We start from the raw sequence: 25,882 nt of genomic DNA, 5'->3' as shown, positions 1-25,882 counted from the left end.
AATGATACTGTATTTATGTCAGGATTAGACCCAGGCAGAGAGACGAGGAGGCGGACGTAAACACAGGTAAGGTGAATTTATTAAATAAATATAAATAAACAAATAAACAAAGAACAGCGAAACAAACCAAAATAAACTAGGGAGACTAGAGAACATAAATAAAACAAACAAGAGATAATAAGAATAACTAAACAGGGAGTAAACTAGGGAACTAGAAACAAACAGAGATAAACACTAAACAAGGACCTAGGGCAATGACAAATGAAACACGGAGAGGCTAAGAAAACGCAGAGAGAGACAGAAAAACGCAGAGAGACAGACAACGGGGGACAGTGCAAAGACCGACCGAGGACAAGTAACAGAGGAAGTCTTTTTAACATAACAGGAAACACACTGGGAGTGGAAACACCTGGGGAAGGGGTGGAGCTACAAATGAGACATGAGGTAATGGAAAATCACAGGCAGAACACAGGGGCACGGGTCACGTGGGACAACACAGGCACGAGGACAGACAGGAAACAGGGCCAGGCGTGACAATTTATCTACATTGTCAACCTCAAGTAACATTTTTACAGCTAAAAGCTACATACAATTTATTTAATAATTTAGAAAATCATATCCCAAATAATGAATCATTTGCTTCAATTATCAATACTTTATTTGACAAAAATCTAAATAATTGGTTGTTGCTGCTCTAGTAAATAAATAAATCTATATGCTTGTGATTCTTCTGAATAAAGTCCACTGGTAATTTACCATACAGCAGTTTTTTATTGAGGAACTGAGACCGCCTGCACTATTGACTCAACTGTAAGCCAGTAACATATATGACATTTTGCTTGCTCTGCTCATTTATTGCAACCTAGCAGCATGAACTACTGAGAAATCAGCGTTACTGAGATTACAACTAGCAATATGTCCAATGGAAATGGCAAACAAAATCAAAGTCTAAAAACATCTCCTTCCATTCTTACCAGTGAATAAAGCTCTAATGTAAGACCTTCAGGATGATGGACAGCCATGACTTGGACTTGATTGGTTGGGGCAGAAGGTCATTATGCCACATTATGCAATTACTCTGACTAGTTCTCCATCATGACATTTGACCTTGGGAGCCAGAGGCTTCAAATGAGTTTGGAGTTGTCGTCATAAAGACTGAAACAGGAAGGTCCCATCTGGGCAAGAGAAACTGAAGACATTGCCCTCAGGCTATGAGCAGGAAATTAAGCTAGACGGGTGAAGACTGGAACAAACACACACACACACACACGCCCCACACACACGCACCTCAGCTTGATGTTAAACCTCTGCAATTCGTTTGTCTCCAGGGAACAATTAAAAGCAATCACTAGCATTGCCATCATGGTATCTTAAATGATATTGGACTGGGACTTAAGGTAGAGATTCATTTCAGTCTATAAAATTTGCAAATTAGTAATTAGGCTTCTCATTATTTGCTTCAGATTCTCCATAAAATTTTATGCATTTTATATTGGCAAGCACTAAAAATCGCAATTTAGAAATATATCAAACGAGATATCTAATATCTCTCTGGAACATCTTTATAAGGCTATGTTATGAATAAGACAACCTTGCCAATGGCTTTAATCAGTCAAAACAAATATCTAACCCTATAGGCATTCCCCCTTAGCTGGGCATACAGCATCACATACAGGTTTTAAAACACTAGAGACTGAGTGAGTTTACATGCACTGTATAATTGGATTATCGACTTATTTCTGCAGTTATCCATTTATTCAATTGGTCATGCTAACAGAATACTTCAATTTCTTTGCCTGGAGTAAGATCTAAAAAATCCGATTATGAAATAAATAAAGAGAGGTGGATTTTCTAGGTATATGTATATATATTTATAATTGGAGTATTCTCTATTCTCTGATTTCTCAGTTTGAGCTAGTGCTGGGCGATAAAACGATATCGATAGTTATCGAGGAAACTATATATCGCGATAAGTCGGGGCGAGAAATTCGATAAACTAAATTTTCTATTTCCCGTTTAAGTAGCGTTGTGAAAAGGCGCAGCACGAGATCAGGCAGCACGCTGAACTGCTGCTCAGCCCAGTACAACCCCTCCCCTCCCCTCTCCACCATCCCCCTCCGCCCCACCCCCCGAGCCCCTCCACTCTGAACTCCTCACATAGCGGCTCCTTCTCTCCCATTTACTGGATAAACTTCATTTATACTATTCAGCGGCGCTACACTGGAAAACTCACCTTTTAAATATGAGGCATGCGTCTCCAAGATATTTAGAGAGGTGAGCTTGTTCAGATTTCTGAAGGCAGGTAAACGCTGCTCTGTTTGCTGCTAGTTAGATTAGCTTGTCTCCAGTTTAAAGTTAGCGATGTTTAGGTGTAAAAGGGATCTGTGCAATCTGTCATCATTAGCTAAGATGCTTTCACTGCTTTTTACATTCTAATAAACTAATGGGTAACGCACGTTAGCCGTGTTAATCCACGTTTCGTGTAAATTAAGGTTAACTTCAGCACGAGTGAGGGGTTAGTATATAAACACACAGAAAGGAAGCACTTTCCATCTTTTTTCCTAACTCTCACTGTTTCTGTTAGAAAACCCTGAGGGCAGCATTCTCCTCTGTCTTTGTGTTTTATAGTTTTTAACAGATAGAGAGTCTGTTATGCTGGATATTTTACTAAATACAGAAGATTATATAATCTGTCTAGCTGTATTTGAACTGAGCTAAACATTGCTGTTACTGAACTGGAGTTTTAAATACACTTAAGTAATGTAAGTCTAGTCTACTGAAAGCCAGTAATGTTAGTATAAATCTGTACTGCAGTAGAAGTGGATCATTTCAGAAACTTGACTTTATTCCTCCCACCTCCATTATAGGCCACTTTTTTTTTTAAATATTTAAATGTTAGCTTAATTTAAATGAAAAAAAAACTAAAGGCTCTTATTTAAAAAAAAACATAAGCAGTAAATTATCTAAAATTACAACAAATAGAAAATAGAAAAACAGTAAAACATATGTAATACATACTTTTTATATGACCAAAATTAAACTAGACTGAAATCTGACTAAAACTAATAATATCCGATAGACTAAAATGTAACTAAAACTATTATACATTTTAGTGAAAAGACTAAGACTGTATCAAAATCACCTGTCAAAATGAACACTGTGATATACTCTTGTATTTTGCTTTATGTAGTTGCCTGCATTCAGGGAGGGGAATGATCTTTTGATTAAATATAATTTTATAAAAATAAATAAAGTGTTATTGCAATTTAAATTAAACAGACATATAATGTAAAGGGTCTTACATATTTTTTAGTTTATATATTTGTCCCCTTTTTAAAATTAATTTAAAAGCTGTACCCACCTGGCAAGATGTTAACATCCTAGTGTCTGTCCACAAGGCTCTGAGCCTGCTAGTGATTTTGTCCATAACTCCCTTATTCTGTCACTTCTGAGTAAAAATAGAAACCTTTAAGTGTAACAGAAAGTGATTTGATTTATATCGTGATACATATCGATATCGGCTGATATGAAAAACTATATCGTAATAAGATTTTTTTCCATATCGCCCAGCCCTAGTTTGAGCGTTAGCTAAAACAGACCACGATACGAGAAATAAGTGACAAAACACTTCCTGATTTATATAATCTTCATCTTCTAGCTAATGCATGTTCATAAAGCGGCTCACTGTGTTTAAAAAAGCCAGCGCATGAAGTTTGGATTTTGGACATTTAGTGTCATGAGTGTCATGAGTTTGTTCACCAGTCATGAGTTTGTTATTTTCCAAAACTGACAATAAATATTGTTGAATTATATTGAATTATAAATGTACTTGCAGTTGATACAATGTACAACTGTTAACATAATAACAATTGGGCTATTTCAATATACAGTCATGGCAATGAGTCATGATGCAGTTAAACATTATAATGTTCTAGACCTTGACTTTAAGAAGATGTTCTCTGACTTGGCCTTACTGAATTTCAATTAAAACACCCCTGGTCCGGGAGATCGTTGATTGGAATCCCGTTTATGTAGCTTGCTATTAGCTGCCGGAGCCTTGAGAGAGCACAATTGGCCTTGCTCTCTCTGGGTGGGTAGATGGATGGTGCTCTTTTCCCACGTCACTCCATAGGGTGAAGTCGCTCAACACAAGGCGTCTGTGAGCTGATGTATTGGAACCGAGTCGCTGCGCTTTCCTCCAAGCGTGCTGTGATGCTACTCAGCAATGCTGCATCAGCACTAGTTCAAAAAGAGGCATCTGCTGTTTTCACATGTATCAGAGGAGGCATGTGCTAGTCTTTACCGTCCTGGTGTTGGTGATAGGGTCCTAATGAGTGGGTTGGGTAATTGGTCTTGTAAATTGGGGAGAAAATGTGAAAGAAATAAAAGAAAAAAAATACCACACCCCTGGTCAAAATGCTGGTATCAAAATATCAAAATGTGACCTGTAGAGAAGTTAAAATTTAGATTGTTTCTGTTACTGTACAAATACGTTTGCAATTGCAAATGTATTATTATACTACTGTATTTGCAAAATCTGGATAAAAGCAAACTATTCCAGATTTTAGGATGAATTCCCTTTACCATAGACATCATAGGGAGTTGACTGCCCCTGTTAAAGTTCCTACTTAGAAGCAGAGATGTCAAGTAATATTTTGTTACCTTACTTATGTAGAAATGTTGGTTATCTATACTTTTTCTACTCCTTATTTTTTCACTCCAATATACTTTGTACTCCTTACATTTTAAAAATAGCCTTGTTACTCCTATTTCATTTCAGCTTGTTTTCATCCCGGCTTCTCATTGGTCAAAAAAAAAAAAAAAAAAAAAAAAAAAACTTCAATGTTCTTTAGTAATCGGATTAAAAAGTGCATGTAAACACACTCACTGTCTAGACACACTATCTAAATGCTTTGTTCTCTGTAACACTTTTATAAGCCTTTTCTATGAGTAAGACGACCCAGCTAGGCTAGAAGCAAGGCTTCACAATGCCTTTATTCAGTCAAGAGAAATCAACTAACATGTCTAACCCTATAGGCATCCCACCAAAGCTAGCAATACAGCATCATGTATGCAGGTTTTAGCACTCTACACACTCCCCTCGGTTTATCCAACAGTCTTCTTGAAGCCTTGAAGAGGTGCTGTGAGGGCATTGATTTTTTCTTTTATGTACATTCTCCAGCTTTCACTGCTTAAGGACTTTCCAGAGAAAAACATGGTGCTGATCCAGTGTGGATGCTGCAGAATGCACCCACTCTAGATTAAAGTTCAACAAACCTTCACGTATACAGTCAATATTCTTCAGAATCCATTGCAAATTATTATGGCAGGAAAAATCAATGTTACATGTCTTGCCCAAGGATTTTTTTGATATAGCAGCGGCATTGGTGCCTGAATTTTTAGGTGAGATGTGTTATCCACTGTGCTATCCAACTTCTGAGTACAAAAACACCTCACCAGAGAATGCAGCTTTTTTGTATATTCCCACAATATTTTCATCTATCTGTATTATGTTAGTAGGGCAGCAGCTATCAATTATTTTAGTAATCGAGTACTCTACTGAAAAATCTTTTGATTAATCGAGTAATCGGATAAAACAAAAATAGAGATTTCCTATTCCTATTTTCCTATCCTAAACCATATTTTTCCAATAATAGCTGATATGTGTTTCTTTGAAGTAATGAAAGCCCTGCTTAATTTTTTTAGAATAATTTCCTTACATTTAAAAATCATATTGCGGTCATTTCTGCCTCTGGTGCCCCCCCCCTGCTGACACGCAAATTTTTACATTTGACCTGGGGTGGAGTCAGCAAAACACAGGGAGTTTAAAGCCCCTTTAAGGCTGGTTCATATTCTGTGCAGAGTCATCGCATTGTCTACAACAGAGCTTGCAAGAGTGTCTGATGCATCTGTGTGCATCGTGTCCGCAACAAATCTCACAACAATGCTTAATCCAAAAAGCTCACGCATAAAATAAAATAAAAAAACAATCATATGTTATAAAACTATGCTATTAGTCCTATTATTATGCCAAATTTGGTTGTTGTAGCTCAAAACATGTGACCTGCAGAAAAGTTAAAAAATTTTGGCTAAATGTTACGAACACTTTTCAATGCATTCTGACGCCCCATCAAAGTTGACTGTTCTAGCTGAAAATTCCTAAATTGAACTCCAAAGGAACACTGTATAAAATATAAATAGAAAGATTGATCAGCTATGTATATTGGCTGATTTTCATCCCAAATATGTAATCGGCAACCAGCCAATATTTATTTAATTTACCTGATCCTGTTCGAGTTGAGCTCTCTGTGAGGTTTACCGTATGGATTCCTTGTCAACAGGAAGCTATAGTTTCTTGTTCCACTAAAACCACTAAAAGTACTTTAAGTAGGCTGTACCATTTGTTGTTTTGTGTGTATACAGCAGTTGTTCGCTCTGCTGTGTTGCAATGCTAATAGCTATTCACTGTACGGGTTAAAATATGCACTCTAAAGAGGGGTATCGTGTTAGGGGAACTTTCTGCATAAGACAAATCTTTCTTGTGGAGGAAAGAGAGCTAAATATCTCTATCCACACAAAACAGCAATCAGTGCAGAGCATATAGCAAATAGAACTAGACAGTACATTGCATGTTGAGACACAAGCCCTGCATGACACTCCATTACCAATTTGCCTGGAATAGTTAATGTAGCATCCAATTGGCTGATTAGCGATTGTTTTCAGCCCCAAAGACACTGATCTGTCAATCTGTACAAGGGTGCACTGAAGCCCAGTGTTTCACAACTGCTGCTCCTCCCCCATGTAGGAGTATACATTTGTATCTCTATGGACATAGATATGTCAGAGTACAGACTTTAAAAGCTGAGGTGACGGATCCACTTTCACTCCAAGTTTGTGTCTTTTCTTCTGGGTGGCGGTTTCTCAGTTCTGCTGCGAGTGTGTCTTTCAGCAGCTGTGTGAGGGTGGGCACAAACAGCCTAACAGGCTTCATTCCTGCACGCCACCCTGGCAGAGTCCATAGCAACTGCTGAAAAGATGCCAGGCTTGGGCATTCAGCACCAACTTCCTCCCTCTGGATCCTCTATGGTATAAGGCTTGCATATGTAAATGATGCAGAACTGTTTGGGAAGATGACAACTTGCCAGTGTGCAGATTTGTTAGCTGTTTGAAGAGGGAAGCGTCACAATGGAGAGAGACTTCCTGCACGACTCTATCTTCCTGCGGCTCTATTTACAGGTGTGAGTAATAAGCTCACGGTGAACCCGTCCAATAGATTGTGAGCAGCGCATCCTCATTGTCAGTTCTAAACTCCATTGTGTTGCATGCAGTTAAAGCAGTGACGCAAGCCACTGACTCCCAGAGACAAGAGGTTCATTGTGGTATGACTGGAGGGAAGCGGACTGCTCTGTGGGCGTCCTCGGGAAAATGGCAGGATGACACCATATGAAACCAATCCTTACATCAGAGCCTTCAGCTCAGTGTGCTGAAAGCTAGCCTGATGCTTTTTAACAGCAGTATAGAGAGAACAGCGGGGATCGGCAGGACGCTGCAGTTTCTGCACCTCTGAGCTAAGCTCTGGGTTTAAGTAGGAGACCGCCGTGGGAAGAATGGCGCACTCCAGACCATCTGACATGCCAGCCTGAGCAGCCTGAAAGAGCCTAGGAGGATCAGCCTGGCACCAGAGATACAGAGAGAGCAGAGGAGGAGCACTGTGTGTGTCTGTGTGTGTGTGTGTGTGTGTGTCTGTGTGTGTGTAAGCAGATTCCAAAATAAAGGATAAAGAGGGAGACAGGTCAAAGAAATCATGGGAAGATGTCCTTCAATTACATGCCGAGAACGTCAAGAGTACTACAAAACGACAGTGTTGTGACTGTGAGCATTACTGAGCTTTACTCTAAACATGCAACTCTATAGATGGAACCAAACAGCGCAAACGCAATTAAGGCAAAGACGAATACATCCATTATTTCACATTAAAAATTAAATAATTCGATCATGCATTACTATTCAGAAAAGGAGGGAATCATTGAGCATCCCACGATATGATATTATTGCGATATGTTGCCAATGATAAAGATGATATCACGATACTGTGATCCTGCGATACTCGATATATATATGGCTTCACATGTATCGGAGGAAGCATGTGTTCGTCTTTAACCTCCTGGTGTGTTGGGGCATCACTGGGGATAGGGGGAGTCCTAGTTAGTGGGTTGGGTAATTGGCCATATAAATTAGGGAGAAAATGGGAAAATTTTGAAATAAAATTATTTTTTTTAAATCCTGTTAATCACATTTTAAAATATTTTTAGTTTTATTACATTGGCTTAATCTCTTTGGTAAAATATTGGTAAATATCCATATGTTAAAAACCTATTTCCAAACACTTATTATTTATTTTATGCACTTGTGTTTTTTTCCACACAACCACTTGTTCTTACACTGGTTGTTTTTTCACTAATGAAGCTCATTTTGCTTTTAAGTTTAAACTATAAAATTCAGCTTAAAACGGATGTGTGTGATTGTGTACAAATCTGTTTCCTGGCTCATATACCAATAGTATATGCGTTTAATGAGAGTCTCTGTAGGGTGGAGATGATACTGGGAGGAAATCCCCCCCCCCCCCATCCCCTCTGCAGAGACCCATCAGCAATTCTCTTTCATTGCTCCCCACCAGTCCCACACGCTTCAATTAAACACGGAGCTCTGCTTCAGCACCTGCTCCATGATGTTTCAATCCAAGGGCAAAATGCAGAGAAAAAGAAAAAAAAAAGAAAAAAATAGCTGAGTCTGTTTTTACTGATTCAGAGCACTGAGGTTTAAAAAAAAAGAAAGAAAAAAAAACAGAAAAAGGAACATGACTCTACATCAGTCTGACAGATACAAACACAGCCATTTATCTGACACAACATACTGTAAGTTCCTAGAACACTACAGACATGAAAGCAAGGCCCTCTCAGTCTCCTAATGGACTGGAGGTAGATGCAAATGATTGCACTTAAGTGGTCTTCTGTTTTTTTTAATTTTTTTTATGATGGACAGCCTGAGACTCCAGCTCTCTCGTTCTATATCCCTTCTTCACTCATGTAGTGAGCTTTAGGGAGATGCTGAAACACTAAGCGCAGTAAGAGGCTGGAGCTTACTGAAGCTCCCCCAGTGATACACACTGTACTTTTACTGCACACTTGATCTTACCTGGTGGAGGTCGGTTCCCAGAGCAAACTCCTGGAAGTACCCCGGAGCGGCTGAGGATGCTCTAATGGCCTCCCACATCTTGTGCTGGCAGCCACCTCGATAATGGGAGCGCACTCCAGGTGGCAAATTGTAGTTCCTGAAGACGTACGCTTTTAATGGAGTGCCCTTATTTACCACTGTGCTCACTGCTGCCACCTAGGGGAGATGAAACAAAGATTGATTTCAGGAAACAGTAGTAGAGTCACGTTACATGCTTCACTATAGACCACACTGGGCCCAAACCTGACTTTTACTTTAACAATAAGCAAAATAAAGAATAAAATAACATTGCTGTTCCCTATAATGAGCTGCTGGTGCTCTTTCACAGCATAAACGCACAGATCAGTACCCTACAACAAGGCGCAAAAGGCAGCGCTGTTAAAATAAGACCACGCCAAAGTCAGAGCGCACCTGGCTCTTAAAGGGAATGGCAAGTGACACTAAATGGTTTATTTCATGTTACACCCAAAACACACCCATGATTAATAAAAAGAATTAGTACATGTCTTTTGTGCATTTCAAATTGTGTATGACCTGTTTGATTTTTTTATTGTCATCTCGCCTATAGAACGCAAAATAAGGGCCTATTGTTTTGCTTAAATACACAATATATTACGTATTTCCTAATGTTTGTGGACATGCCTTTTAACAAATTCTCTAAATCTCAGCTACTTTACATTGTACCCATTTTGCTAGCACAAAAAAAAGCTTTGCTTGTCCTTGTAAAGTAGTAATGTTTTCTGGAACAGTGCTTTGGAGTTGGGGATGATGTGAAGTGGTGATAATATAACATTTTGACCTCACTACAGCTGTTTTTACATACAGAAAATTAACCCTTGCGTTTTAAATTCATTTGATTATTTTCAAATTGGATTAGTCTGATTTGAGTAATGTTCTAATAAATATTATGACAAGAATTATTCAACAAAGATCAGTCAATTAAAAAATGAACTCTGAAAGTATCCTCGAGTGCAGTCTCAAAGATCATCAAAAATGGCTTTCATCAGCACCGCCCCATGAGAGGAAAATTAAGAGTTACATCTGTTGCACAGGATAAGTCTATAGGAGTTACCAGCCTTAGAAACCATAAGTATTTTGGTTTGTTTAACACTTTACTTGTTTAATGTACTACATGATTCCTTATGTTTCCCTTTATAGTCTGGATGAGTTCAGTATTCGTTTCTAATGTAGGAAATTAAAAATAATAAAAACATTGAATGAGAAGGTGCATCCAAACTATAGTGAGCACCTCCTACTTCTGTGCTTAACCGGCAAATGCCGTACATTCAGCAAGTGGTGATGACAGCAGCTCCTACAGACATGAACAATGAGCAGTGTGAATTCCACACTTAGAGTGGAAACAGCTTAATACTCTCATCTCTGAATGCAATTAAAGCCTCACAACAGCGCTCCAAAATCTAATAGAAAATATTCTCTGGATGGTAGAGACAGTTACTCCAAAAAAAGCAGGACAGGCTCTTTTAATCCCCTTGATTTCAGAAGAAACAATGAATAAGCAGTTGTCCCAACACTTGTTCCAAAACTATATAGTGTATAGTGCTCACAAACCAACCTTTGGACAATCAGGGTTTCTTGACGTTTCAAACATAAGATCAGATCCCATCTTTTCCCTGTAGGGAAATCGAAAAGGATTGTTGGCAAAGAAAATGGTACAGGTCTACCAACATACATCCAACTACCATTAACACCTGTGGAACTGTCAAGATGTCTGAATATGTTCATGTACTCACTTTAGTACTTTCTCCCAGACCTCGCTGTCATAGAAGGCGTGACTCCAGCCCATTTTCACTGTTCCCACAATAACATTCTGCTTAAAGACATCAGAGCTCAGCTTCTTGTACAGCTCCTCACACTCACTCAGAGGGATATTGAGCACGCCAAGCATGACACCTAAAATAGAACCTGAAGAGAAAAACACATCAGTTAGGGCTGTATGACCTGGAAAACAAATGAGATGTGTGATGACTCGTCATAATTTTTCTCATTAAGAAGTAGTTTGATGTGTGCGGTTAGTGTGGAGCTCAACCCCTAACTCCTCTAACCTCAATCTGCCTCCAGCCTTCTAATGTCACATAACCACAGTCTGCAGCATAAAGAGAGCTCCCACTGTTGCTGCAGACGAGTAATGCAATTTGAGTTTGTAGCTTCTTTATGATGATATCCCACCTCTTTTGACGAGTTTATTGTGATATTGATGAAAATACAATTTATCTTACAGCCCTAATGTTTAAATATGATTTTAAGATTTTTAATGTAAATTTATGTTTTTGTGTTGTCTACTAAAATGGTTGAATTATGTTATGTGTTGGACCAGTGTATCAAAGCACACTGAACACATTTTCATTCTATTATAAGATAAGATAGTGGTTTAGTACCGACAGAACAGAGTAAAGAAAGATAAGCCAAAGAAGATCTACAACATTCACAGTGTGCAAAGCATGACAAACAAGGTACACTATGTTCTGCCAAGTAACCTTGCAAAATAAAACAAAACAAACTAACATAACTAAATCTAAAACAGTTCAGGAATACATTTACAGTTCCCACCTTAACACTTCAAGTCTATAAACTATACAGCTATAAAAATCACAAAGAAACCAGCTGGTGTGTAATACAGAAACTGTCATTCAGTGATGCAGCAGTTGCTAAGCAGACAGACCCCATTTAGTATGAAACAAAACAGTAAACAGGAAAAAAAAAAAAAAAAACAAGCAGTAAATGCTTAATTAATATCAACAGAAAATATTAACAGATATTGCTTCTATAAGATTGTAATCCTTGTATTAAAGTGTCAGTTCATATTATGTTATGAAGTGATCAAATAGTGTGTACCAGGGTGCTAAAACGACCATCCTTGCTATGCCTAATATATTCCTTCTAAAAACTGGGATGTAGGGTTGCTTTTTGCGGGAGTTCTTTTGGCCACGTCACGCGTCTTTACGTACTTATATCACACATACAGCCTCTAAAAGAGGATCCAGCTCAGTTTTACTGAACATGAGCGACTGGTGGAGCAGTGGAGACTTCAGAAGGGGAAACACAGAGCTCAGTAGCACGTTCAACCAGAGTAAAACCAAAGAAATGAAGCAATTAAGTTTCTGACTGAGCTCTCTATCTCTCTCTCTCTCTCTCTCTCTCTCTCTCTCTCTCTCTGGATTCATCCGCTCTGAAAGGAGACCGCATCACACCCACCCTGTTTAAAATTATTCTTCCGCATGCTCGGTGCAGTTACCTATTCTTACCAGAGAGGGCCCTAAATCCCAAAACTTACGGACATCTGCTTAAATAATATTTTTAATTCAGGAGTAATATTTTTTCTAAATTAGAAAAGAAGATGAAGATGCATTTCAGGTTTATTGTTTCAGTATTTCTACATATTTCTAAATGAAACAGAAGCATAGCCTATATACCAACCAATCAGTTGATTATAAAGTAAACTATAGCTACTAATAACTATGATAATAATAAGTAAAAAACATTGTTACTATTTACTATGGATTTATTCTATAAATAACAAAAACTGTCAAATAAACAAACAAACAAGAGATATATAAAAAAAATCATCCTGCTTTTTATTGCTAAATAAGGGTATCTGCCTGTATCCAGCAGGTTTAGGTAATTTAAACACAACATGGGATCTTTTGATCCAGGGGAACCCCTCTCGTGACCAACTGCCACTCTGACACTCTGTGCCAGGACCGCTGGCTGAGTGGCATACATTATGTGGACACACAGTGAGGCATTAAGGCCAAGTCCTTCTCCAACACCCACACACACCCCAGCACTGGGACTCTGCCAGGCTGGTATAATATTCTCAGAAAATCCCTAATGTTCATGTCCTGTACTCTCGCCGGGTACGGACAGGCTTTGGCAGCACAAGTGATTTTAGAGAGGAATGAGCAGAGTATTAAAAAGGAGCTTTGTTGGTCTTAAAAATAAACACAGACATTAGATCTAGCCGTGTGAAAAAAGAACATTCCAGATTATTCATTTCAGAAAAACAGCACCTAGGTCACAGGGTAGTTGAGAGAAAGCTGAGTTAGATCTGAATAATGGTGACAAGTGCCCCCATGTGTTCATAAAAAGCACTGCTAGAGAGGAAATACTTTTACTATTATTAGTTTTACAATGCTTTTCCATTATTATGATTAAAATATAATACCCATGTAGGTTCTTCTACAAGTGAACAGTGTACATAAATTCAAGATTTATCTACAACAAATCTATAGAGAATACACAGTAATCATCCCGCTCTTGATTTATGAAATGCTAATCATAAACTTTTATTTGGGGAAAAAATATACAGCTCTAAAAAAAATAAGAAACCACTAAATGATGATGTTTTTCCTTGATTTTACCAAACTAAAAAACCTCTGGAATATAATCAAGAGGAAGATGGATGATCACAAGAAATCAAACCAAGCTGAACTGCTTGAATTTTTGCACCAGGAGTGGCATAAATTTATCCAAAAGCAGTGTGTAAGACTGGTGGAGGAGAACATGTCAAGATGCATGAAAACTGTGATTAAAAACCAGGGTTATTCCACCAAATACTGATTTCTGAACTCTTAAAACTTTATGAATATGAACTTGTTTTCTCTGCATTATTTGAGGTCTGAAAGCTCTGCATCTTTTTTGTTATTTCAGCCATTTCTCATTTTCTGCAAATAAATGCTAAATGCTGAATAACAATATTTTCATTTGGAATTTTGGAGAAATGTCTGTAGTTTAAAAAATAAAACAACAATGTCCATTTAACTCAAACATACCTATAAATAGAAAAATCTGAGAAACTGATTCAGAAACTGAAGTGGTCTCTTAATTTTTTCCAGAGCTGTATGTACTAAATTTACTGAATCACACTGAACACCAAACATTGCTTCTATGCAGTGTTTTAAACAATGTACACAAGCATATAAATGACAATAATAGTCATAATAACTAGATAATGCATTTTTTAAAGGAAAAGAAAATAATGGTTGTGCAGCTGAACAGAAGGAATAAGACAAGAAAAAAAAACAACAAATAAATGAGTTTGGGTTACTATGGCTGTGAATTACAGCTTGGGGACCTGCAGTAAAGGACAAGTAGTTTGGTGGCTGGGCAATGAAACCATAGGCCTTGGCCGTGAATGAAAATAAAGAGGAGTAAATGGGAGAAATGATGTATGTGAGAGTGAAAAATGACAGAGAATTTGTTCTCAGAGACCTGCTCTGAAATAGTATATTTCGAACAGTGTGTATCAGGTGAGCACAAGAACAGTAGATGGGTGCACAATTCTGCACCCTATTCATTCATAATGAGAAAAAAAGGTGTATAGGACAAAAATGTATACAACCACATATCAAAGAATCAGACAGAAAAATCTTGATTTAAAGGAGAAAACCTGTGTAAAATGAGCTATTCGACCAAAGTTTGTACTCGTTATCATGTTTCATTCACTACACCCCAAGTCCATTTCACAGCAACTTTTAAAACAAGTTACATGGTAAATACAACATAATGTAGCTCTGTAAGAAATTAAGACCACTTTAGTTTCTGAATTAGTTTCTCTGATTTTGCTATTTATAAGTATATGTTTGAGTAAAATTAACATTGTTGTTTTATTCTATAAACTACGGACAACATTTCTTCCAAATTCCTAATAAAAATAAAATAAAAAAGTTTTTTTTTTTTTTTGCAGAAAATAAGAACTGGCTAAAATAACAAAAAAGATGCAGAGCTTTCAGATCTCAAATAATGCAAAGAAAACAAGTTCATATTCATAAAGTTTTAAGAGTTCAGAAATCAATATTTGGTGGACTAACCCTGTTTTTTTTATTACAGTTTTCATTCATCTTGGCATGTTCTCCTCCACCAGTCTTACACGCTGCTTTTGGATAACTTTATGCAACTACTGGTCCAAAAATTCAAGCAGTTCATTCAAGCATCCATCTTCCTCTTGATTATATTCCAGAGGTTTTCAATTGGGTAAAATCAAAGAAACACATCATCATTAAGTGGTATCTTATTTTTTTTTCCCAGAGCTGTATACAATAGAAATGCATAACCATAATAATCATTATCTTACCTGTGCTCACCCCACAGATGTAATCAAAAAGCTGGTAAATGGGTTTTCCTGACAGCTCCTCCAGCTTTTGTAAAGTCTGAAGTGCCACCAGACCCCTGAACGAAAAAAAAAAGCACACAAACAGAGAACATTGAGAAATGCCAAGCTAAACAACCCGAAAACCTCTGCTGGTTCCTGAGCAAAATGTGGAGGTCAAGGCACGTACCTGGTGCCCCCTCCATCGATAGATAATATGCGTATTCCTCTGTTCTTTACAGGGTCAATGTAGCCCACCAGGGTAAGGGCCTCTCTGACCGCTTCCTTTAGAGACGGATCACTGGCCTGCCTCAGGCGCAGGAGACACGGAATCACCATCTCCTGATGAGCACATCAAAAAGAGGAAAAAACATTTATTATATTATTACTGTCAGACTAAATCCACAGATATGTAAAAGAGTGACAGGGTAAAACTAAATTCTGATCTTTTAAGCCTTTTAAAAGATTTTACGAGAATTCTGCTTAGAATTTGATGTTTATTATGGTACGAACAATACAACTTTTCACACCCGATAATATTAGTATGAACTAATATAAGTCAAATTGTAAAATTTATTCACTACTAAATATTCCACAGTCAACTGTAAGTGATATTATAACAATGTTGAAGTGATTGGGAACGAAAGAAACTCGCTTTGTTAATGTAAAATGACTGAGCGGGTTCAGCCTCTACTAACGCAGAGGTCGCCAACTACAGACCTCCAGAGTCAATCACTACAGACCTCCGAACTTCATGTGGTTTTCAGATCAGTTCAAGAACAGTAGAGTGTAGAGAGCTTCATGGAATGGGTTTCCATGGTTGAGCAGCTCCATCCAAACACAATGCAGGCAAGCAGATACTTTTGGCAATGTATTGCAATTGTCTTTTCATTTATTTAATCAATTGTGGTTGCCAATGGGGATGTGCCCAATCATATCGTATGCAATAATTTCGCCAACATTTTTGAAAATCATGAACGATATTATGCCTTGAAATATCATACCATATCACCGGCCCCTAATTATCACATCAGGGTACTACTTATTTGCTGTTTTTAGCAAAAGAAAAAAATCACACAGTTTTCATTTCCCATTATATACTGTATCTACAAGAGACAGATTATATCTGTCTAGTATCACTTATTTTACTTTAATTCTGGATATATGGAGATATTTGGAGTTCGATATTAGCATCATGACATTCTTGACCATTGACTTTTGTTACATATTTAATTACAAATTTAATAAGTTCTTGTATTTTTTTTTAATTTTTTAATCTCTTTATATTGTATGCAATAATATATGTTTTGTTTTTTTTGTTGCAGTAGTATATTCTTGAAATAATCTTTCTAATTCAGTGTTTTGTCATATCGCCAGGAGTATCATTATCGCAAAAATACTATGAAATATCATGATTTTATTTTAGGGCCATATCGCCCACCCCTAGTTGCCAAATACATTCTCTATGTCTGCAGAATACACATCTTTAACAAAAAAAAAAAAACCTTTATTGATATTTAAAGCACAACCTTGTGTTGAGCACAATTAGAATATAAACATTATTAGCCACAGGGGAACAGCACGTAACTGTGACAGCGGTCACAGCTTAGCTGACACCTGACACGTATCTGAATACCATCCATAAAAGTCACACATGAGATCAGCTGCCCTGATTTCATACCAGACACAACATTGTTCCTGCTCACATGTGCTTTACAGACAAAGGCTTTAAAAAGAGATGGATCACTCTCTGAGAGTTGTTCAACTTACTGCAAATGCCCACAGAGACTCAGAGAACAGTAAAATATAGCAAACAAAAAAGGGAAAAAAATTGCTTCAGGGCAGAACTAACTTAAGCAGGGCTGCAACTGATGATTTTGTTTGTTAACTCAATAATCTGTGTATCATTTTTCCAATTAGATCTTTGCTTCATGCAGGTATGGCTATATCTCTTCAAAACATTTGAAAAAATAGAATGTGGGATGGATTTTAATTCTCTTTAGATACATAGAAAATGTTTAAATGTGGAATATGCTGAAATTTAATGAGAAAATATGTGAACTAATCATTGCAGCCATAGAATTGAGCAGTAGTAAACGTGGGCAGTTGCTTCAGGAAGAACTCTAAATGAGAAATCTCTCAAGAAAGAGTGGAAAAACTAATTCCTTTTTTCTACAGCAGTCAGGTAATGCCCAGCGATACTGCTCAGCATTTTCTCCTACACAGTGTGTGCAGACCATTGTAACACAGTACTGTGCAGGTGTTTATGCACCTGTGCACATTATTTTAAACCATTATATTTCTCCAACAATGTAGATTCTGTTTAGATCAATATTACTATGTAGAATTTGTACTGTTTTTAAAGCTTTAACTCATTGTTTGTGATGCCCTGCTCATTTCTAAAATAGAGAATATTGTCTTTATCGCTGCTACTCAAGACCCAACATGCTGCTAACTGCGCTCTGTAATTTTGAAGAAGTAGGCAGGAAAAATGTTTGTTAGAACTGTGACCACTTGAATGGTAGCGTAAAATCCTGTAGTATTATTATTATGCCTGTACACTTTTTTCTTTTACTTTCAGCTACAGTTCTGTATCTCTCAAAATTCCACAAATGCATGAAGGCATGTCTTCCTAGATCTGTGGCTATAGTATGAATTCCTTGCTTAGGTTAGTCACATAATGCTGCTTGATGTTAAATGTAGCTATGGATTAAGAATACAACTGGAATAAATTGTAATACACATTTTACACAGATTCCAATGTATTTCTCAACAAAACCTCCTCCAACATTTATTATTAAACCACCAATTATACTTGACTGCTACTCTCAATAATTTAAAATTAATAGATTTATAAATCATCATGTTCATTTATTTAAGTTTTATTTTGTGTTTGTTTAGTATTTTTTCAAAGTACTATTTATTTTTGTTGTTCTTTTTTTTTTTTTTTTTTTATTCTTTCCCATTTTCTCCCCGATTTCCACGGCTAGTTACCCAGCTCACTCGTTAGGACTCCCCCTATCACTAATGATGCGCCAACACCAGGAGGGTGAAGACTAGCACATGCCTCCTCCAATACATGTGAAGTCAGCCACCACCTCTTTTTCAACTGCTGCTGATGCAGCATTGCCAAGTAGCATCACAGCGCACTCGGAGGAAAGCACAGTGACTCGGTTCTGATACATCAGCTCACAGACGCCTTGAGCGACATCACCCTTTGGAGCGGAGTACAAGGCCAATTGTGCTCTCTCTGGGCTCTGGCAGCTGATGGAAAGCTACATGAACAGGATTCGAACTGACAATCTCCTGATCATAGTGGCATCTTAGCCAGCTGGACTACTCAGAGCCCCATTTCAAAGTACTAATCATAAGTCATGTTCATAAGTCATAAGTTCTCTCTTTCTTTAAACAGCGAAGATGATGAATTGAGGTTTGTTAATAAAGTAACTCACCTTTACAGCCACTAGTCTGGTCTCAGGGAACTCCAGGAGGTGGTAGCTCAGATCCTCCACTCTGCTGATATAAAGCCTGACATCTGATGCTCTGTGTAAGGCCTGCACCAGTGCTCGTGTCCGATTATCCACACTGACCCGAGCAATGATCTAAAACAGGGAAAGAGGAATAGGAATACAGATTGTTATCTACTTATTCATAGAAAGACATGCACTGACATTTATTGCAGAATGACACTTACTGGATTTTTGATTACATACATACATACATACATACATACATAGAACCAATAGAAAAGGTTAAAAATTATTCTATATAATAACTAAATAACTAAAATGTTTTACACTGACTGCCACTAAAGTCAAGAAGGTCAACTGTAAAGTATTAAATACAGAAAGGGCCAGATTTTTTTATAAGACAACATTTTTTGCAGTTTCTTAATTTTACACATTAAAAAAAACATACAATAAAGATAAACAGCTATTCTTTAATGAACATTCTTAGAAGTTTTATCTACTTTTCTTAGTTTACTCTTTTCTTCACCTTTGAATATCCTTGGTCTCACTCTTAGGCTGTTAGAGTTCAGAAGATAAATTATAAATTAACAAATTATACAGTTATATTACTAGACGTTTTAATTAACCAGATTAATTTGGATATTATGTTTAAAAAAACTGTTGTCTCCAACACAGGAAAATAAAATAAATCATTTCCTCCAACCTTCTACTGTTTCTTGTCTTTGTTTCTTGCATATGTACTAATTGCACTAAGTATGCACTAAAGTGTTTGACATCATTTATGATTTGCAGCAAAAAGCAGCATAAAACTAAGACTGTTATAACAGATTTTTTGAAGAATTGCAATTAAGAATGTTGGGCCTTATTCACTAACTGTTCTTAAGATACATTTTAAAAGATTCTGACATTAACCTGTATTTTCTTATTTGTGATGTGTTTAGTGTATGAGAACAATGGGACCCAAAGTAAAGTAATGATAAATTTTCAATTCATGATTCCTATGAATGAAAGCTTAGGAAATATTTTGTGAATCTTTTCGGCCCAAGGTTTACCAGTTTAACAGTGACAATATAAATAAACAGGATTCTTGACATTGCCTCAGGCACAAGCATGGCCTCACCCAAACAAACACAAACACACATATGAGGGTGACATTAGCTTCGCACATGACCTCCAAACAGAACACTGTTCCCCTGGACTATTTTTGCATGGCTGCATCTAAGGACATATGAATTCTATATACAGTAGATAGTTATACACAATACAGCAAGGTATAAATGGAAAATGCAGCTTAAAGACAAACAGAATTACCAGTAATTGCACACTTGCAATTTTGTCTTAACTAAAAACACACATTTAATGCATTGTCCTCTTTAAAAATTAAAAAAGTTAGTCAAAAAAAAAAGAAAATAAATAATTAGCATTAAACTAATAGCAAATGCTTACATATTAGGATTGTAGATTAGCATGATCCAGGCAATCCAGGCTAGTGGGGTCAACTGATAAAAAAATATGACAATATTATTCTTATTATTATTATTAAAAATTAAGCTGTTAATAGTGGATATTTAATATTAGGGGTGTGCCATATCGTATCGTATGCAATAATATTGGCAACATTTTTTAATATTGTGAACGATATTATACCCTGAAATATCGTGCCATATCACCCACCCCAAACTATCACATCAGGGAACTACTTTTTTGCTGTTTTAGTAAAAGAAAAATTCAGTAATACAATTTAATTTTCATATTGTTGCAGTAGTGTATTTATTTAAAAAAATTAATTCAGTGTTTTGTCTTATCGCTAAGAGTATCGTTATTGCAAATTACCATGAAATATTGTGATATTATTTTGGGGCCATATCGCCCACCACTATTACATATAATGTCTTAATAATTTCCTGAGTGTCTATTGGTCAGTTTTACACAAAACATAAAGATATCCAACAAAACAATAGGCTGAGACTAAATACCTTTAGGTTTAAAAACAGTTTACAGTTACAGACTCTAGAATAATTGCATATGTCAATGCATTAATGTTGACAGCACTACTAAAAACACACCATCATTTGCATAAACCCTGACTATAATAACAATTTTCTTTTTGTCCAATCAGAAAAAAACAGGATCTGATAATAAAAATAATCACTTTTTGCCATCTATCTTTATGTAAACTATAATCAACGATTAGAATCAATATAGTGTCACAAAAATAATATTGCAATACTACTATATATATATATATATATATATATATATATATATTGTTGTTTTCTTTCAACCCTATGACACAGACAAAGAAAAATTTGCATGTCACTCAATACCTTCTCTCTTTGAATCAGCAGTCTCCGTGCCTTTTCATCTGCCGCTTTCTGCTCTTTAATCTCTGGCGTTTCCTTCTGTTTTGAAGTGGGGTCCTCAGGGGAAGGAGGGTTATCTGCCACGGGCAGTGCAGTTTTTGGCTCTGCTCTAAACCTAGGAACAAGGGGAGCAATGTAGCTCCCTACAAAGGCCTGGACTGTAGGTGTAGAGTACCCCAGATAATGGCCAATGCTCTTTTTGGAAGGGGAAGTAGGACTTGGCGCTGGGAGCGGTGCAGGTGTTGCGGGTGATGTCTGGACCTTTGCAGGCACAGTGGTGGGTGTGTGGTCACTGTTCTGGTGGCACTGATCAGGTATGGAAGAGGATGGCTGATCAGTGGCGTCTTTGGCCTCTTGATTCTCTTGCGCTTTAGTGGAGCTGCGAAAATAAGCATTGATATGATGGGATAGGTAGTTGTAGGTTTCGCCTACGTTGACACTAAAAGAACCAGGGTGGAAGAGTTGATTTGAAGTCGATTTGGATGCAGTGGGGCTCTCGGGTTGAGCTGCAAGGTCTCCTGCCTGAGCTTGGGAAGACTTGCTTGTGGCTACTCCACTCACTTTAGAGGTTTGGCCCACAGATCTTTTCTTTTTCACTTCCCTTTGTTCCTGGACAAGCTGAGGTGGGACTGACGGTGCTTCAGTAGGTAGTCTTGGGGTTGTGTCTGGATGTGAGGTTACAGTAGCGGATGGAGGATGAGGTACAAGTGTAGGTGAAGCTGCCAAATCTCCAGATCCAGTGCTTTGATCTTTAAGTGGTGTCGTCTCAGGCCTTGACTCGCCCTCTCTCTTCTCCTGTCTGGCACTCGATTTGAGACGAGCTATCTTAGAGATAATCTCAGCTTGTGTTCCACTCACAACCTTTGAGACCGACTCCAAAGTGCTCTTTAGTCGTAACATGCGATGGCTCAGGTCTGTGGACCCAAGGGAGGTTGAGGTATTGAAACTGGAAATGCTGGTGTAGAGCAAAATCTTGTGCCTGCGGGAACCATCCCTACAGGGGCACACTCTCCGAATTCTACTCTTTTGGTCGTGGACGTGCTTCCAGATATGATGACTGTCTCTGTAGCTAAAAGGCCTTTTGGCGTAAAGTCGGTAAGTTGGATTACACAACGGATGGAAGGAGATGTTCATAACCCTCTGGCCTTGTGTGTGCCATAAGTACACAGCCCTGTTCAGTGACTGCACATATGAATCTGGGACCCATCTGAAAGTCATGCTTCCTTTAGTTTATTGAGGTCAACATTTGGTCCAATGGTTCTTGGAGGATGGTGCATCCTTTTTCTTATTTGCATAGATTTGCCTGCAGGGAACAAAAAGATATCAATAATATGTCGCAAAAACCCACACAGGTGACCACAACTTACTGTATACAGAGGTTTGACTGCATAATGTTTTTAAGAGAATACCAATTTAGGCAATCATAATCACCATATTTGTTCTGGGAGCACAGATTGAATGTGGCCTTCTACCTTAACCCATCTGTGCAGTGAACACATACAAACATTCTTACTAGTGAGGACACTCGGAAGACACGCACGGGGCCCTTTTTTGGCATTCTATAGGCAAGCTTGTAAAAAATGCACCTGCATTTTCAATAAACATCTGTTGTCAGGGTTCTAATCAGTCAGTGACGTTGAAAAGAAAGAAAGCAATAGGCCAAAAATTTTCCTGAACACACCCCTTCTTCTGACCACCAAACACATCGGCGAAGATATACTCATTAGCACCTTTGAACGCGTTAGAATATATATTAGCAGGGTGTAAGATAGCATTGAACAATGCACCTTGTGCATGGTCCAAGATAGACTTTACAGTAATACAGTAGATGCCCAAGCACCCAGAGTGGTAGGCAGCAGTCACTGCAGAACTCGGAAAGCAGTTAGGAGGGTTAAAGATATTTCTCATGGGCCAAACATTGGCAGCAGGCCAAACCCAGTAATCAAACCCACCACCTCTTCAAGTCCAATTCAAGTCCTGATGGGGCCCTTTCTAAATCATTCTACTTGCCATACTACGCTTAATGCAGTACAGTAAGTAGATAACTAGGTGGTGAAAAAAACAAACAAATAGAACACTTAGCCCTGCAGCAATATATATAACTTGACCGATATGTACTTCATACGATCAACGATCAGATAAAATTACTGGTAAAATACATAGGTAGGTAAGTGACATATTTCAAAACATCTAGTTAGCTTTATCAGCTATACAGCTAAACTCTTCAAATCTGTGTAAGGTTAACAGTTAACATCTAGCTAACAGATTGGTGTAACATGCTTCAGTTAATTTTTTTTTTTACCTTTAAACTATGGAAAGTTTTTTTTCCCCTAACAAAAGTAGTCTAACTGCATAATGTTGCACCGTGGCAACAAAAGAAAAACAATGATTTAGTGAATAAATAAAAACAACATATACCATTTTTACTTAAATTTACTTCTTTACAAATTTAAGTACATGTACATAATTTATTATTTTATTGGTAAACGTATTTTTAATTAAATATTTAAAAAGTAACCTTATGTTACCAATTGCTGGCATTGCATGTTTTGTGACATTTTAAAAACAAACATAGGCTTAGGCAAAATTGGCATGTAGAAATTGGAATATAAAACTATATGATTTTGTTTGTTTGGCACTGGCAAGAAGAAAATGCTTTTCCAATTTTCTTCTTCTTTTTCTTTTCTGCCCCTGGATTATACCACACTTTTTAACCAATACATTTCCATGACTTTTTCATGATTTTTCAAGGCAATTTTTTATGACCATACAGTCTGAAAGCTCCATCATGTGGGGCTACATAACTGAACAATTTCTGAGCTGATGTATTTAATAGCTCAAAAAGCAATTTGTCAGTCGATAAATGGAAACACACCTTTCCCAAAACTTTATGGGTATTTTTGTTTTTTCCAAAAATATCCAGCCTGGAAATTGCTATTTTACAATTCCATGACTTGTCCAGGTTTTTCATATCCATACAAACCCTGATACCATCCATTGTTACAAAATTATACAATGTACAATTAGAAATAAAACTTTCATGTTTTCTTGCTTATATTTCTCATCAAGAGAAATGAAAAATACAAATTGGAAAATAACTTAAATCACATATCTTCTTCACTAACCTAGCTAGGTTATATCAAATGGAAAATGTGAAATAATTAGTAGTTTTACACACAATTTTCTACTTTCAAATTTAGCCTCAAACTTTACTGATAAAGTTGAATAAGTTACACTGACCCTAACACAACTGTGTGGAGTTAAACTGCTCTAATAACGTGACCAGACTCACCATGAATTCTCTTGGAGAGGAGAGCTGGGCTAGCTGGATTGTGGGTACTGATAGGCTCAGTTAGTAGCTAGGTTCACCATCAGCCTACACAAGTTCACCAGTGTTCTCCAGACTACCGCCAGAAAATCAGAGTAACTGTTTCTAAGAATGTATTAAATCATCCGCCGCTGCGGGTAATCTCACTTCTTCCACCGGTGAGGCTCCAGCTCTGAAACACACACCGTTCATTTAGGTTAGCGATGTGGCTAACACAGCCGCGTCTCTTGTACTCCTTTACCGGGCTTTAAAACACACATTAAAATATCTACAGTCTCTGATCTCACAGCTCAGTCTGTGAGCAGCAGCCCCGCGGACCCGGCGATGCGTTTAAATCATTTAAATTCTCACAAATCTTCACATCTGTGTTTTTGAGGTCGGTCGACCTGACAGCGCTCCGGACAAAAATACAGCTGCCCTGGAAAACAAAGATCACGTGACTTTCTCCAAAAACACCGTTGGCTACTGCGCAGCTCGTGATGGCAGTGCTGAACGCTGATTGGTTAAACAGGACAGCCTATTTATGAGAACGGTCCGCCTAGAGGTGGGTATCCCCGATCCAGAAAGTAAAAATCCATCCCACAGTTTTGTACCAACTGCATGTGTGGGGCTAAGCTGCAGAAAAGCTGGAACAAAGTTGGTACAAAACCCTGGGAAGGTCTTTTACTCTCTGGACCTGAGTTACACACCCCTACTCCGCACAGAGCAGTTTATGAAGGACCTGTTTCCTATTTCCCCCTTTATTATAAAGAAATCACTGCGAACCGCTAGATGGAGCCGCGAGAGAGTCCAAAATGAAGCTAAACTGCTAAAAACAAATAACAATTGATAAATTAACTTGTCTGGAAATTTTCTTTAATTTTAGAAAGTAGATTCAATTTTTTTTTTATCCACGGCCGCTCCCGGGTTCCGTAGATTAATATATAGATTTTTTTTTTACACAAATGATTTTGGACAGCAGAGACGCTAGTAGCATTACTGCTACTGTGAGCCGACAGTTTAGTGAGCTGATTCTGGAGATACAGTGGGAGCACTGAGTTTAAAAGTACGGAGCACTTCAGTAACATCATATAAAAAAATAATGATGTGTGGCCGAATAACGTGTGGCCACGGCGTCGGAATGAGATCCTAAGGAGAGGGCACGACTTATTAGGGCGTGGGAACGAGATCCTAATAGATAGATAGACACTTTATTGATCCCAGAGGAAATTCTGGATTCTAATGTGTGGGAACGACTTATTTAGGCATGGGAACAAGTTAATTAAATCATAGCCAATAAGACATTGGCTTGAACACATGGCCCTTTTGTTTCACAGCTAACAAAGCAAGCAGCTCTCAGCATACCTGTCAAGTTTTAGATTTAAAAATAAGGGATATTTTC

The 25,882-nt window shown here is 37.6% G+C and overlaps 1 protein-coding gene across 1 annotated transcript in view; it reads right to left on the bottom strand.

Moving 5' to 3' along the window:
- The window catches only part of LOC103026605 (calcium-independent phospholipase A2-gamma), a 44,132-nt gene extending 19,184 nt beyond the window's left edge, over positions 1 to 24,948 (bottom strand). The window contains exons 1-8 of the mRNA XM_007244345.3: positions 24,466 to 24,948; positions 21,138 to 22,476; positions 18,793 to 18,942; positions 15,531 to 15,682; positions 15,326 to 15,420; positions 10,986 to 11,157; positions 10,808 to 10,865; positions 9,196 to 9,390 (exon numbers count right to left, since the gene is read on the bottom strand). Coding sequence (XP_007244407.3) covers positions 9,196 to 9,390; positions 10,808 to 10,865; positions 10,986 to 11,157; positions 15,326 to 15,420; positions 15,531 to 15,682; positions 18,793 to 18,942; positions 21,138 to 22,391 — 2,076 coding nt within the window. The 5' untranslated portion in view covers positions 22,392 to 22,476; positions 24,466 to 24,948. The remainder of the gene's footprint in view (positions 1 to 9,195; positions 9,391 to 10,807; positions 10,866 to 10,985; positions 11,158 to 15,325; positions 15,421 to 15,530; positions 15,683 to 18,792; positions 18,943 to 21,137; positions 22,477 to 24,465) is intronic.
- Between the last annotated feature and the right edge of the window lie 934 nt (positions 24,949 to 25,882).

Source organism: Astyanax mexicanus, chromosome 2 (assembly GCF_023375975.1).
Source record: "Astyanax mexicanus isolate ESR-SI-001 chromosome 2, AstMex3_surface, whole genome shotgun sequence".
NCBI lineage: Eukaryota > Metazoa > Chordata > Actinopteri > Characiformes > Acestrorhamphidae > Astyanax > Astyanax mexicanus.
Note: the sequence above shows the minus strand (reverse complement) of the source record. Positions and strands in the feature narration are given on the sequence as shown.